General features: G+C 47.3%; 1 protein-coding gene across 12 annotated transcripts in view; it reads left to right on the top strand.

The window, feature by feature from the left end:
• The window catches only part of NCAM1 (neural cell adhesion molecule 1), a 356,688-nt gene that overhangs the window by 303,157 nt on the left and 40,762 nt on the right, over positions 1-12,769 (top strand). For 3 of the 12 annotated variants that reach the window (XM_060180056.1, XM_060180052.1, XM_060180058.1), the window contains exons 9-15: positions 1,348-1,377; positions 5,254-5,404; positions 6,513-6,697; positions 7,344-7,440; positions 7,714-7,884; positions 10,591-10,722; positions 11,775-11,789. In XM_060180056.1, the coding sequence (XP_060036039.1) occupies positions 1,348-1,377; positions 5,254-5,404; positions 6,513-6,697; positions 7,344-7,440; positions 7,714-7,884; positions 10,591-10,722; positions 11,775-11,789 (781 nt within the window). The remainder of the gene's footprint in view (positions 1-1,347; positions 1,378-5,253; positions 5,405-6,512; positions 6,698-7,343; positions 7,441-7,713; positions 7,885-10,590; positions 10,723-11,774; positions 11,790-12,769) is intronic. The other 9 variants (XM_060180060.1, XM_060180054.1, XM_060180063.1 and 6 more) reach the window with 3 other exon arrangements.

Below are 12,769 nucleotides of genomic sequence, written 5' to 3'. Positions count from 1 at the left end.
TCCTATCAATAATAACAACCACTATGATTTAGTGATTTATTTAAGAGAGGCTCAAGAAGACCTAGATCTGAAAAGAGAAGGAAAAAAAAAGAAAGAAAGGAAGGAAGGAAGGAAGGAAGGAAGGAAGGAAGAAGAAACCCATATGATATAACTCCTGAAAAAAAAATTCTTGGGTCCTGCAGGCCTGGCATGTGACAGACAAGCTTCCTGGCAATGCACGATTGGCGACCACGTTTGACACAGAAGCCCAATGTTACTTTGGTCTGTGCATGTTCTTCTGTCTTTACATCCTTCTCCATGCTAACATCATGTGATATAATCCTACACGGCTGTCTTCAGTTTTCACAGTAGCTGGTTGCATTTAGTAGCCTCTTACTAAATGTTTGCTAACCTATTTGCATCCCCTGGGCTGCATTACTGGGTCTTTGGCATCTTAGCTGCCCTTTTGCCATCTGAACACCAGGGACAATCAGGCAGTCATGTCATCGAGGGAAACAAGCAATGTAGGTACAATGGTTTTTGACTTCTGGTGCAGAAACAGAACTGTGGGCAGCATAGATCCCTAGGTGCCAGATAAATATTTTTAAAAATTCCAGATGTGGGTAGGAAAATACTGAAACCTCTTGGCTCCTGAGCTGGCTCACTACCACTGTGAATGCCATGTTTGATGAAGATGGTGCTGCTCTGGACTCTGCAGGCCATCGGGACAGTCTGCTGCCTTTAAGAACTGATCAGAGAGCCCTCCCTCAGCATACAGTCTGGTATCCTCAAAGCTTCCTGGGCCCTAATCTTCAGAACTTCATAGTTCTCATTTCTAATATACCTCTCAACTACGTTTGTTCCTTTTGAAAATAAAATACTTTATTTTTTTTCCACTGGATGCATGCAAAGGTTTATAAAATGCATGGGCACAAAATGGCATTAGTGTATTTGTGATACACTGTCAAGTAAGACCCAAAGGAGAAATCCTACTCTCCAAGTATCTCTAGGTTATGTGGTTAAAACTAGTATTTTCACCACATTTTTACCAGGGATATTCAAGTTGTTTTAGAATGGAGCAGTCCAGTATTTTGCTGGTATCGTTATCTATGTCTACTAAAGATCAGGAAATCCTTTACCTTTGAATTACGCATTTTATATGCATAAAGAGGAAAGAGATGAACATAAGCTAACTCCCAAATTAAATTGGGTAATAAGCACACCATTAAAAGTGGGCCCTGGATAGAGTTCTGAATTTAAAAGATGCTGCATGTGCACGGAATGCAGTGTGATGCATCAATTCTCTAAAGCAACATGTTGTAAAATTTTATTGCTTTCTTGTTGTGTTTTATATCTTGTTCTCTCCAGGCTTCGTGGACTCGACCAGAGAAGCAAGAGGTATAGCTTACCCGGCCACTAGCCAGTCTTTAGTTTCAAAAGCATTACAGTTTAACTCACCATTACAATTTAATAACCAGACATGCTAAACTAAGTAATCATTTAGTTAGATTAAAAACTCGGCCAATAGCAGTAGACATTACCTAGCAGTAGTGTCATTGTAGGGTGAGCAAGCAAGCTGTGTTGGGAGTGGATGAACAAGCCCTTATTGTTTCCTAAAACTGAGGCTATTCCCTTGCTGGTGCTGGTAAAAAAAAAAAAAAATCACATCCAGGTAATTATATTCATAGAAATAAATTGCTCCAATTCCTAGGCCAACCATTTTGAAATGATGACTTTTTTTTTTTTTTTCTGGACTCTCAACTGGTTGATGTGGCCTTTGGATCAGAAAGTCATAGAGTTAGTGATGGAAAAACCCACTTGGCCCTCTCCTTTCCAGCTCAGCTCACCTTGTTGCTTGCTTATTTTGTAATGACTGGTCTTGCCGAGTTATCACATCATATTTCATCTTGAAGCAATGCAAATGACATCATTGGGGTTTCCCAAATTGCTAAATATAGCCATGTGACTCTCTTAGAACATTAAATTGATGAGATTAGAATGATCTGACACAAATGGTTCTGCATTTTTGTTTGTTTGTTTGTTTTTTAAGTATTTAGCCTTTAAAATGTCTCTGACTACCTGCTTCATTTTGGATTTGATGGGACTTTATTTGAAAACTGAAGCTAAATATTAATCTTTAGATTCTAATTACTACATTCTCAAGCCCTCCTGCATGTTTCTGCCTGTTCTTATCTGATTTGAGTGATTACCTGATATAATAAAATAAAGAAAAAATGCAGTGCTTTAGATGATGTTCAGAGATGTAATCTGGAATTACTTTATTTAAGGTAGCTTTTCTCTCTTCTCCAGATGGAACTTTGATTCGATTTTACTATACATATGGAATAGGGTAGTCTTATAGACTAGGTAAAAGCTCTCAGTCTTTCATAAGTGATCATTATTTAAAACAGAGCTCATGTGTTCAGGTCATGACTGTACATAGCTAATGCTGTTTCGTGTTCAAAAGTTGACTGCCTGTCCGCAGGGATTCATAGTAGTTCTCTTGAATGAGCACAGTACCGTTGTCACAACCAAGCCTAGCTCATGGTCAGCTCTCTTTGTATCTGTCTATTCTGAGACTTCCTCCGTGTGATAGGGACTATGGCTCAGAGCACACCCTTGCTGAGATGTTTCCCTCCTGTGGCACTGGACTCTTGGTGCTGTCACACACTGGGTGTTTTATTGCCTTAGAGTCACAGACCCATTGGGATTGGGGAAGGGAGAGAAGAAGGGTTAATTATTGTGAGCAGCTGTAGACCTCATTCTACATGGCCTTGTGCGTCTCTCCCTGTCATTTTGATTTAGACCTGTCTGAGGAGGAGCCGAGAGTAATCAGGGAGCATTAAGGTGATGTTAGGAGAACCATTATTACAAGTGGAAGTAATAGGTTTACTCCCAGGAAAGCAGGTGCCTCACTCTGTTATCCAGCAGTATCCTTATCTTAAGCATCTCACTCTGGCCATAATTGACTTTCAAGTGAGGGCTGCCCCAGGGCTCAGAAGGCTCATTCTCTCTATTTGTCTCATTCAGAGATGAAGACCTTAAGTCCAGATGAGGAAAAATAAATAAATAAATAAATAAATAAATAAATAAATAAATAAATAAATAAGTAAAAAGCCTGAGTTATGGCCCTTTTCATTCTGTAAATTCTGAAAACCTTAGACCTTCTACCTGGAAGGAAGGAGGCAACACCTGTTGAATAGAATGAGAATATTTATAACCACCCCTGTTTTCTTTGGCATAATAATCCTTTAATACCCACCCATTCTTCCTTCACCCGAGCTGTCTGCATCACTTGTTGTGCATGGCTTTAGGTAGCAGACCTGGCTTTGACCTAGTGCCAGAGGAAAGTGTTTCAGAGGGACAGTGTCCCCTCAGAAGGGAGGGAGAATGGGCAGACCAGAAATAGTTCCACCAGCAATCCTGTCATGAAGATTGATGCAAAAAAGAAAAAGAAAGAAAGAAAAGGAAAAGAATTCTCTGTGCAGGACTGTTCAGTGCTCTGTTGTCATTAAATGAGCAGCAGCCAAAGAACTTCTGTACATAGAGAAATTTAGGAAAAGAGATTGGCAAGACAGAAGTGGGAGAAAAAAGGAGTATGGCTGACAGGATAGCCATTTCTCTCCAGGAATTTCATTCATTTTCTAGACATTCTGAGTAAAGGTGTCCATGCCCCCACATTGATGCTGCTTTCTTACAGCCTGCTCTTTTTCTCTCTTTTCCATCATTTGCTTCAATAGCTCTTCCTTGTGGAACTGTTCTCTTGACTTCCAGGAGGTTCTGGCCAGTTGATGCCTGGCAGTTCCACAACATGCCCCATCTGTATAACAAAGAAGCATAGTTCAGTCACAATGGCTGACCCTTGTTCTCACTGAGATGACCAGAAAGGCTGGGCTTTGAGTCCCCTCTGCCTTTGTCTTGTTGCTTTGGGGACAACTAAGGGCGGCCAGCAAGGTGGGCGAGCCCTCTCGAGAGAGTAGCAATGGCTTCCTACTCTTCCTACTGTGAGCTGAAACTGACAAGTAATGTTGTGTGGAGCATGAAAAGTGTCACTGTGGTGTATTGGCATCCCTCAAGAGACAGTGACAGGGGTCCCCAGGTCCAATAGCTTCAGCAGTGGTGCAGCTTTTCTGCCAGGTAGCCCTGAAGGTCTGGTTGCTGAGAGCCAGGGGCATCAGACACTACTCTTAGAGCACCAGCAGAAGGGATGGCTTGGGCAGGCCTCCTGCCTCCTGCCCAGCTGTATGACACTGCAGTCCCGGGTTCTGACTTCTGAGCCTGAAGTGTTCTGTCATTCTTGGAAGGCCCAATCCCCTGGGCTGGCAGATGCCACGACTCTGCAGAAACCAACTCTGCATATATCATAGACGAGACAGGTGAGCCCCTGGCGATGAGGAGCAAGACTCCCCCTTCAGCTTGCCAGCTCTCTTGAGGGTTTGAACCTGGGCCTCACACTCAGACTCTTCCCAGTCAGCAAACATTCTCCTCTTTAGAGTAGGGAAGACCCTGTGAAAGTACACCAGTCCCCCCGCCTGGGGATTTATACTCTGATTAGTGTTGCTCTTGATTGTAAGTTATTCTTTTCCAGGGAACATTCCCTTACTAACCAATTGTCATTGCGTAGATTCAGGAAGCCAAGTATAATCTCCAGGACTGGTAAATGACAGTGACTTTGATGTCAAGAAGCCCAGGCCAGCCTGGGACTCTCTACCACTGTCTTTAAGAGGGGGGCCAGTCACCTTCCTGTCTAGCTCAACAGTACTTAGTATCTTGAGTTGTTGGACTTAGTATTTTTTTTTTTTAGCAGAACTATTTTACTTTCAAATATTCAAGCAAGTGAAGCATCCGCAGATGTGGGTTACTCATGTGATTTCTCACACCTGGCATGGGGGTCCACCGTTATGTGTGCATGCTCCATGGGGCTGGCAGGTGGGCAGGCTGCAGGAGGGGAGGACAGGGTGCAGGTCTCCGAGATTCTGAAGAGGCAAAGCCATGGCTGTGAGGGAACCTACTGGTCTGGGTTTTCACTTCCATTTGAGATGTGGCCAAACAGAACCATCCTGGGGTCACCTTGGCACAGAGCCTAGGCTGCTTGATGTCCGCTGAGTCCCATTATCTGAGAGGGACCCACCCAGAGCCTCCCCTGCTAGCTGGTAAAGTGAGTCTTGGGCTTTGCAACAGACAGGAGAGGCTGTGAGACAGGGCACAGGAAGACAGCCTGGTGTCCTGACCTTGCCCCACCCCAGCCTGTGACACTGCCCCTTCCTCCGGCAGACCCTGGACGGGCACATGGTGGTGCGCAGCCACGCCCGAGTGTCCTCCCTGACCCTGAAGAGCATCCAGTACACAGACGCCGGCGAGTACATCTGCACTGCCAGCAACACCATCGGCCAGGACTCCCAGTCCATGTACCTGGAAGTGCAGTGTGAGCATGCGGGAGGGGCCTCGTGGGCAGGGTGAGAGAGGGAGAGACAGCCACTAGGGCCGAGCCTGGGAGCTTTGCATATGCATTCCCAGGGCCAGAGGCCAGTGCCCTCACTCACACATCCAGCAGCCCCGGGTTTCTGACGCCCTTCTCTTCCCACGCAGCTCACAGGGCTGTGAGAACCCCATATTGTGGAGCTGGCTATACCCCAGTGCCTGCTGTCCCCACCTCTACTGTTGCCCGACCCTGGCCTTCGCCATGCTCCAGGTTCTACCTGCTCTGCCTCTGCCTGTGCTGTCCCCTTCTGCTGGATCCTGTCCACTCCTGGACCCCAGCTTCCACTAAGCCCAGTTTCTGTTCTACCCATACCTCTGCTACCCAGTCCACTGCTATGCACCAGTATCTTCTTTAAGAAAAAAAAAATTGGAAGCCAGGTGGTGGTACACCTGGTTGAGCACACATGTTACAATGTGCAAGGACCTGGGTTCGAGCCCCCAGTCCCCACCTGTAGGGGGAGAGCTTCACAAGTGGTGAAGCAGGGCTGCAGGTGTCTCTCTGTCCCTCCCTTTCCCTCTCGATTTCTGACTGTCTTTATCCAAGAAATAAATAAAGATGATAAAAAAATTTTTAAAAGAAAGAAAAAAATTAAAGAATTATTTGTTTGTTAATGAGAGAGGGAGGGAGAGAGAGGACACGATAGCATCACTCTGGCATACGCAGTACCAGAAATCAAACTCAGGACCTCATGCACATATGACCTCTTCCACACCCCAGCCTCTGACACCCTGTCCACTGCTGTACCCCAGACTATGCTTAACCTTAGTATCTGCTGCACCCCAACTTCTGCTACACCCCATCCACTGTTGTATCCCAAACTAGGCTACAGCTCAGCATCTACTGCACCCCAACATCTGCTATACCCCACTCACTGTTAGAGCCCAAACCCCACCATATGCTGGTCTCTGCTATAACCCCAGCTTCTACTATCTCCCACCTCTGCTATGTCCCAGCACTAGGTCTGCTTCAGACATTCAGACATCCCAGCCTCCCAAGGACCGGAAGACATGTTAGTGATAGTTGTCCTCATAGATCTCATCCCTCTTTGCAGATGCCCCCAAGCTACAAGGCCCTGTGGCTGTATACACGTGGGAGGGGAACCAGGTGAACATCACCTGCGAGGTGTTTGCCTACCCCAGTGCCACTATCTCCTGGTTCCGAGATGGCCAGCTGCTGCCAAGCTCCAACTACAGCAACATCAAGATCTACAACACCCCATCTGCAAGCTTCCTGGAGGTGAGCGGGGTGGGCAGGGTGGAGGAGGCAGTGTGGTATGAACAGGCTCCTGTCTTCAGCTCCAGCCTTGCTTTCCTGGATGCCCTAAGTGGGGGGGTGGGGGGAGTCACTTACTGGAGAAGCAGCCCACCCACCTTTCTTTCCCTGGGGCTAAACCAAGGCCTGGGAGGCAGTTTCTTCTTCCCTCATTTGTTTTGTTTTGTTTTGTTTTGGTTTGGTTTGGTTTGTTTTGGTTTGTTTTGGTTTGGTTTTGCCTCCAGGGTTATCGCTGTGGCTCGGTGCCAGCAATACGAATTCACTGTTCCTGGCAGCCATTTTTTCCATTTTGTTGGACAGGACAGAGAAAAATTGAGAGAGGAGGGGAAGATAGAGAGGGAGAGAGAAAGATAAGCACCTGCAGACCTGCTTCAAGAGTGGACCCCCTGCAGGTGGGGAGCAGGGGCTTGAACTCGAGTCCTTGTGCACTTAACCGAGTGTGCCACACTGCCCAGCCCCTCGTCTGTTCTTTCTGGCTTAAGGCTGGGCTGGAGCCAATGATTCCTGCTTCCCCAATTCAACACATCACAGCTTTGTCCAATAAACAGGGGCCTGTGGTCATTCCACAGGACACATCACCAGGTAACCCAAGAGCTCTTTCTTTCCAAAGGTGACCCCAGACTCTGAAAATGACTTTGGAAACTACAACTGTACCGCAGTGAACCGCATTGGTCAGGAGTCTCTGGAATTCATCCTCGTCCAAGCTGGTGAGTGCCCCATTCCACTGTCTCCATCCCACCCTCACACCCTTGCTGGCCCTTCCAGTGGCCGGTGGGTGGTGACATCAGGAGACATACAGAAGAGAGGGACAGGACTGGGGAGCAGGGAGCAGTGGGGCATGAGGGTCAGAGCATGGGGCCCTTTGGAAGAGAATCAAATTCCCAAGAGGGAACAAACCTGGGTAAGAAACATGCTTCCTGACTAGGGGTTAGAGCTGAGCCATGCCAGGCTCACTGGGTTGTCCTGTGCCCTCCCTGCAGACACCCCGTCGTCACCATCCATCGACCAAGTGGAACCGTACTCCAGCACGGCACAGGTGCAGTTCGATGAGCCAGAGGCCACAGGTGGGGTGCCCATCCTCAGGTACAGGGCCGAGTGGAAAGCCATGGGCGAGGAGATGTGGCACTTCAAGTGGTATGACGCCAAAGAAGGTAAGTGAGGGAAAGTGGGGACATATACCCCCAGTCGTCCATAGATCCAGGGACCCAGAATGCCCATTGGGAATAGGGGGGCATACCACACTCACCTGCTAAGGGCGCCAGAGCCACTGCCTGTCCCGTTACAGGCCACACCCTCGGGACCCCTGCAGTAGTGATGCAAAATCTCAACCATGTCCCAGGCAACAGCAGTGCTGTGTGCTGAGCATGGCATGCCTGGCCCCATGTGAGTGCCTCAGGCTCTTGGTCGCGCCCTGCCTACCCTGGGTCCCTACTTAGTGTGCTCAGGGAATTAGGATATCGGCAAAATAGAGACTTCAAGACAAGTCTGCTATTAGATCAACCTCATGAGCTGCTCCGAAACTAAGGAGTGATTCTTGGACTGGGAGAGTGCATAATGGTTCTGCAAAAGACTGTTATGCCTGAAGCTCTGGGGTCCCGAGTTCAGTCCTCAGCACTACATAAACCAGAGCTGAGCAGTGCTCACGTCTCTATCTTTGTACTTTTCTTTCTCTGTACACCCCTTTCTCTCTCTCTCATTATTTTTTTTAAAGTAACTCTTGAGGACATTGAGGTTCCAAAAGTCCCAGGTTCAATCCCCAGCATCACATTAAGTCAGAGCTAAGCAGTGCTCTGGAGAAAGGAGGAAAGAAAGAGTGAATGAAAAGAAGGAAGAGAGGGAGGGAGGGAGGAAAGAGAAGCATGGAAGAAATAAAAGGAAAGGAAAAAAGAAAAAAAATAAAGTAATTATTGGGTGCCTGCCTTGTAAAGGTTCTGAATCCATACTTTTGTGCTTTCCTTTTGGAAGCTGATTGAAACATCTCAGTGAAGAATGTTTTGTTTCTGTAAGAGTGTTTTAATTCTGAGGGCTGGGCGGTGGTAGCGCAGCAAGCTAAGCACACGTGACATGAAGTGCAAGGATTGGCACAAGGATCCCGGTTCGAGCCCCCGGCACCCCACCTGCAGGGGGTTGCTTCACAGGATGAGTCTATTTTTCTCTCCCTCTCTCTGTCTTCCCCTCCTCGCTCCAATTCTTTCTGTCGTATTCAACAACAACAACAGCAATAACAACAACAAAGGCAATAAAAATGGGGGAAAATGGCCCCGAGGAGCAGTGGATTCGTAGTGCAGGCACTGAGCCCCAGTGATAACCCTGGAGGCAAAAAAAAAAAAAAAAAGAGTGCTTAATTCTTGCTTGGGCTCTGAGCTAGCACTACAGTTCTACTGCTCCTGGCAGCCATTTTCCCCTTCTTTTCTTTTCTTTTCCTTTGATAGGACAGAGATAAATTGAGAGGAGAGAAGGAGATAGAGAGGGAGAAAGAGAGACTCCTGCAGACCTGCCTCACTGCTTGTAAAGCATCCCACCCCGATCCCATCCCCACCCCCCACAGGTGGGGATCAGGGGACTGAAGCTGGGTCCTTGTGTGTGATAATGTGTTTGCTCAGCAGAGTGTGCCACCCCCCCCCCAGCCCACAGGAGTGTTTAATTCTTTTTTTTAATATAGCTTTATTATTTTTAAATATTTATTTATTTCCTTTCTGTTGCCCTTGTTTTATTGTTGTAGTATTATTATTGTTATTGATGTCATTGTTGTTGGATATGACAGAGAGAAATGGGGAGAGGAGGGGAAGACAGAGAGGGGGAGAGAAAAATAGACACCTGCAGACCTGCTTCACCACCTGTGAAGCGATTCCCCTGCAGGTAGGGAGCTGGGGGCTCAAACCAGGATCCTCACATGGGTCCTTGCGCTTTGCGCCACATGCAGGAGTATTTAATTCTAACCCGATAGTGGAAACAGGAATGGAATTGGAAGTGGACTGGGTAATTGTGTCATAGCCATCCAGAGACATACCATCCACCCAAGGCTCACTAAGAATCCCTTCCTCCGGGTAGCATCCATTGCTAGGAATAGGGGGCATAACTGTGTAATCAGAGTTAAAGCCAGAAGAAATCAACCCCTGTTCTCCTTTCCCTCTGGAACTTGAAATTTTGTAGCAGTTTAGTCCAATGTTATAATCTGCCCAACAGACTTTTTTTAAACAAAATTATTTATAGTTATTTTTCATCATGGTGAAATATATGAAACTTACAATTTACCCGTTAGGCCATTTTAGCCCAGTGGTTCAGTGGCATTAAATAGATGCACACTGCTGTGTAGTTGTTACTACCACTCACCTCCAGCATCACCATACACTCAATAGACATTAACTCAGTAGACATTCCCCATCCTCCCACCCCACCTCCAGACACTGGCAACCTCCAGTCTACTTCCTGTCTCAGTATAATCGACTATCCTAAGTATTCTGTGTAAGTGGGGTAGCACAGCATTTGCCCTTTTATGCCTGGCTTATTCCACTTAGTGTAATGCCCTCAAGCTTCCTTGATGTTATAGCCTGCCTCCACACATATTCCTTTTTAGAGCTGAGTAGTATTCCGTTGTACCACAGACTGTATTTATCCATCCATCAATGGACACATGCGTTGCTGTCCCCTTTTGGCTGTTATGAACAGTACTCCTGTGAGCATTGGTATATGAGCATCTGTTCCAGTCCCTGCTGAGTTCTTCCACATTTGCTGCCAAAAGTGGAATGGCTGGATCACACAACAGTTGTCTTTAATTTTTTGAGTACTTGTCATATTGTCTTCTGCAGCAGGTCCACCATTTTACCAATAGGTTCCTTGCCCTCTTCTCCCAACAGCCAGCATGGAGGGCATCGTCACCATCGTGGGCCTGAAGCCAGAGACAACATATGCCGTGCGGCTGGCCGCCCAAAACGGCAAGGGTCTAGGCGAGATCAGCACAGCCTCTGAGTTCAAGACACAGCCAGTCCGTGAGTAAAGCCAGCTGCCCCATCCGCTCCCCATACCTGCTCTCTTCTCCTGGGGGAGAGGGGGAGGGCCTCTGGGAACCCTCAGCTGGTCCAGTTCACTCTGTAGATCACAGCCTTTTGTCTCTCAGACACCTCTGTTCAGGGAGAGCCACGTCCTAGTTCTCGGGCCCTGGGTGACTGTTAATACTCACCCCTTGTAACCTCTCCCCCTCAGAGGCCTTGGTGACACGTCACAAGTAGCCAGGCCAGCTGGTCAGAATAGCAGTCAGGGAGGAAAGGAACCACCACACGATTAAAAGGAATATAGAGAGGCACAGCCCTGTGTGCAGATGGATTTGGGGGATTTGCTGCTTGACACAGGTCACAGAGGCCCTAAGCGCCTATGACTTGAAGGAAGAGGATAAAGACAGTGACAGTTCGCGTAATTTGTTGGGGGATTTTCGATGCAGCAGAGATACTAAGTTAGAGAAAAATAGGAACTGTGTAGATTACAACAGGGAAAGGACAGCTGTGATCTTGAACTTGTCTGTTCCTCCTCCCTCCCCCACTCCAAGGGCACACATCAGCACCCTCTGCCCTCCAGCCCTGATTCCATTCGGGGTTGCAGCTCTGTTATGCACCATTCACTCAGTTCTGCCAAGCTTTTTCACCGTTTCTGCAAATACCTGAGTCAGGGCATCTGCACGAGGTGTGGAACCAGGCTCCGTGAGTGGCCACAAAGCCCTCTAGACCCACTCTGACATCTGGATTAAAGCAACAGATACTTGAATCCAGTGCTTCCTTGTCTTTAAAGTCAGGACATGCAAAGTGCCCCTTCCCTACCCCTCCCCTCTTCCCAGAAACAAGCCTTCCCTGGTCTCCCTCCTGCAGGAATGAATGGCTTGCTTTCTGGGTCTGAAGTAATTTGATCATTTGAGTTTCCAGCTCCGTATGCTCTGCAGATCCTATTCATTTCTTTTACATCATATTCTTCTTTTTTTTGTTGTTTTTTTGTCTTGGGTCTGTCTCTTATCTTTTCTTTTTGTCTGTGTTCCATCCATGGGAAAATGCAGATAGCCCTCCTCCACGTAAGTGCCTCTTCATAGCTCATTACCTGTTTCTCTAGCCTTAACATCTGCTAGTCCTAGTTCTTAATTTAGTTCTGGTCCCCCCTTTTTGTCCCCTAGAGAATGAAGTAGATGACACTGTCTAGGTCCTAACCTCACTGACCTTAGTCTAGTCATGCTGTTGTTAACATCTGTAGGTTACTCCAAGAGGCTAACATGCGTCCTATTTTAGAGCATGCAACGTTTGTGTCTGCCAGAAGTGTGTCTACTTATCAATTTCTGTGTGTGGTGGCTGCCCTGTGGCGATGATGACATTTGCTGAGCCAAGCATGGTGAATGTCTGCAGGTGGTCTCTGGTGACAGGCTGGACTCTCACCTCACCTTCAGCCACAAAGACAGGAAATGACCACAACCCCACCAGGCCACTGGTCAGACCCCCCCTCACTGGAGAAAGAGAAGCTGGAAGGATTATCGCATTTTGAAATAGATAGTTAAATACATAGGTAGACAGACGGATGAGAAAAAGAGAAAGGAAAACCAGAGCATCACTCTGGTATATGCAGTGCTGGGGATCAAACTTGGATCCCCAAGCACAGTCCAGCACTCTATCCACTGAGCCCCCTCCTGGGCCACTTCCCATTTGCTTATAGATTAGTGGGTGAACTCATTGCCCCTTTCCTTTCCTGAATATCAGAAGGGAGCTGGAGGGTTTAAGGAAGGCTGGCTGGGAAGGCCGTGGGCCACAGCCACAGCTATAAAGAGTAGCTTGGGCTTCGGTTCCAAATCAGGGGACCCTCCTACAGCAGTTGCTGTTGAGTTCAGCCACTGGGTCCAGCCAACTCTTTTCTTGAGAAGTAGGCTAATTGGCATGTGCATCTCCATGTCTGGAAAAGTCTGACAGGCTGTTTAGTAACTCTGCTGTCAACTATGGGTCAGTGGTTCCCCAAAGCAAGGACCCACTAATCATGAACACTGTAAATGGAGGACAGGAGGAACAAGGC

Source organism: Erinaceus europaeus, chromosome 20 (genome assembly GCF_950295315.1).
Source record: "Erinaceus europaeus chromosome 20, mEriEur2.1, whole genome shotgun sequence".
Classification (NCBI taxonomy): domain Eukaryota; kingdom Metazoa; phylum Chordata; class Mammalia; order Eulipotyphla; family Erinaceidae; genus Erinaceus; species Erinaceus europaeus.
The sequence above is the reverse complement of the archived record's forward strand: the minus strand, read 5'-3'. Positions and strand labels throughout refer to the sequence as shown.